Source organism: Pseudonaja textilis, chromosome 15 (genome assembly GCF_049901715.1).
Source record: "Pseudonaja textilis isolate UNSWEBS1 chromosome 15, rPseTex1.2, whole genome shotgun sequence".
Lineage (NCBI taxonomy): Eukaryota > Metazoa > Chordata > Lepidosauria > Squamata > Elapidae > Pseudonaja > Pseudonaja textilis.
In genome coordinates, this window is record NC_142004.1 from 5,806,951 (window position 1) to 5,809,044 (window position 2,094).

General features: G+C 45.7%; 1 gene segment (V, D, J or C); it reads left to right on the plus strand.

The window, feature by feature from the left end:
• The first annotated feature begins 953 nt into the window (after window positions 1–953).
• On the plus strand, window positions 954–1,508 carry LOC113452325 (immunoglobulin lambda variable 5-39-like). The segment is given in 2 exon segments: window positions 954–999; window positions 1,117–1,508. Coding segments are annotated over 2 exon segments (438 nt in total).
• Window positions 1,509–2,094: the final 586 nt, after the last annotated feature.

A 2,094-nucleotide genomic window follows, 5' to 3' on the forward strand; every position in this document is an offset into this window, starting at 1 on the left:
TAATACCACTCTATAAAGCCTTAGTAAGACCACACCTAGAGTACTGCATCCAGTTTTGGTCACCACACTATAAAAAAGATGTTGAGACTCTAGAAAGAGTGCAGAGAAGAGCAACCAGGATGATGAGGGGACTGGAGGCTAAAACGTATCATGAATGGTTGCAGGAACTGGGCCTGGCTAGTCTAGTGAAGAGAAGGACCAGGGGAGACAGGAGAGCAGTCTTCCAATATCTGAGGGGCTGCCACAGGGAGGAGGAAGGGGGTCAAGCTATTTTCCAAAGCATTTGAAGGCCAGAAAAGGAATAATGGATGGAAACAGAACAAGGAGAAATTCAACCTGGAAATAAGGAGAAACTTTCTGACAGTGGGAACAATCAACCAATGGAACAGAAGTTTCTTTTGGAAGTTGTGGGAGCTTCATCCCTGGAGGCTTTCAAGAAGAGTTTGGACTCCCATCTGTCAGAAATGGTGCAGGGTCTCCTGCTTGGGCAGGAGGTTGGACTAGATGACCTACAAGGTCCCTTCCAACTCTGATTATCTATTATCCATTATCCTTAAAAATGTTCCCCTTCTCATCCAAGAAGCTTCTTCAATTCTCATCCAAAAACTGAAGAAGCTTCTTGGATGAAACATGAAACGTTTCCAAGGAAAAACCAAGAAGGAAAAGTTGCCATTTGAAAAGCACCTTTGGGACATGTGAAGAACATTTTTGTTTCCCAATAAAGAATCACCCCAGAATTCTGATTGTCGATCAGTTTAAGGAGCCTGGAACTTAAATCTTAGTCATCCCAGAGTCCTCCTGTGACATCACAAGGGCTCAGCAGAGCACCAAAGATCATTCAGTTGATGGTATTTGCATAAAAAGCAGAGAATTTGCCTCCAAGAATTCAATTTAAGGCATTTGGAAGGAAGGAGAGGCAGGAGAAAAACAGCGGTGTGCACATTCCTCTTACAATGTTGTGGGCCTACTCTGTTCTGTTCCTGGGATGGCTCTTCTCAGGTGAGTCCAGACCATTGGTTGAAGGTTTTCGAGGGAGGCAGAAGACGCTTGTCTGTTTCATCAAGATCCATCCAGTCGACACACTAACGTAGTTCCTCATTTTTTATTGGGTTGCAGGTTTGGAGTCCCAGATGATATTAACTCAACCATCCTCCATGTCTGCGTCTCCAGGATCAACATTTAACATCCCTTGTCAAATGAACACTGGCTACAGCATTAACAGCGAGAGAGCCAGGTGGCTCCAGCAGAAACCCGGTGGCGTCCCACGTTTTCTGTACCACTATTATACCAGTACTGATCAAGGCAGGGGAACTGGGGTCCCAGAGAGGTTCAGCGTTTCCCCTGATGCCTCCCAGAACCTCTGGAATCTAGTGATCAATGGAGTTCAAGTGGAAGATGATGCTGTTTATTACTGTGCCTCATGGGACTACAAACTTACTGGGTACACGGTGATTGACTTTAACGAGGAACTGAGACAAAAACCTTTTGCTTGTCGCATCTGCAGGTGAAGTTGTGAACAGACAAAGCACCGAACTCAATTCCCAAAACGTAGGCAGATAGTTTTACTATTTCTTCTATTTCTCTTGCAATTTGGAACCGCCATTGCCAAGCGCTGGACTTAATTTTCAAAACACATCACCCGTTTCTACAACCGTTCGTTGCTAACTATTGACCGAAGTCACACCATCCATGCTTTACGTGCTTTGAATAATTTAAAGTTTCCTTAAAAGGGCCTGAGAGTGTTCGGGGTCCTTTGCCACGATTTGATGTTGCTGCTCCAAAATTTGAACAGAAGATCCCCAGGGGTGGGATTCTAATCGGTTTGGACTGGTTCTATAGAACTGGTTATTATGATTGTGTGCAATTCGCAGTACCGGCAAATTGTGCCCCTGGCTGGCTCCACCCCTCTCTGCCCAGTCAGTCCTTATCGTGCATGTGTGACATCATTGACTGCGTTCTCCCCTGACCTTCCTGCTCCTTCCCATCACCCCTTAAGGTATTTTCTTTTTTCTCTCCTCCTGACAATCAGCTATTCCGATGATCAGGTGTTCCAGGATCCCCCGCGCTGTCTTACCGCTTTGCCCAGGAGGCTTC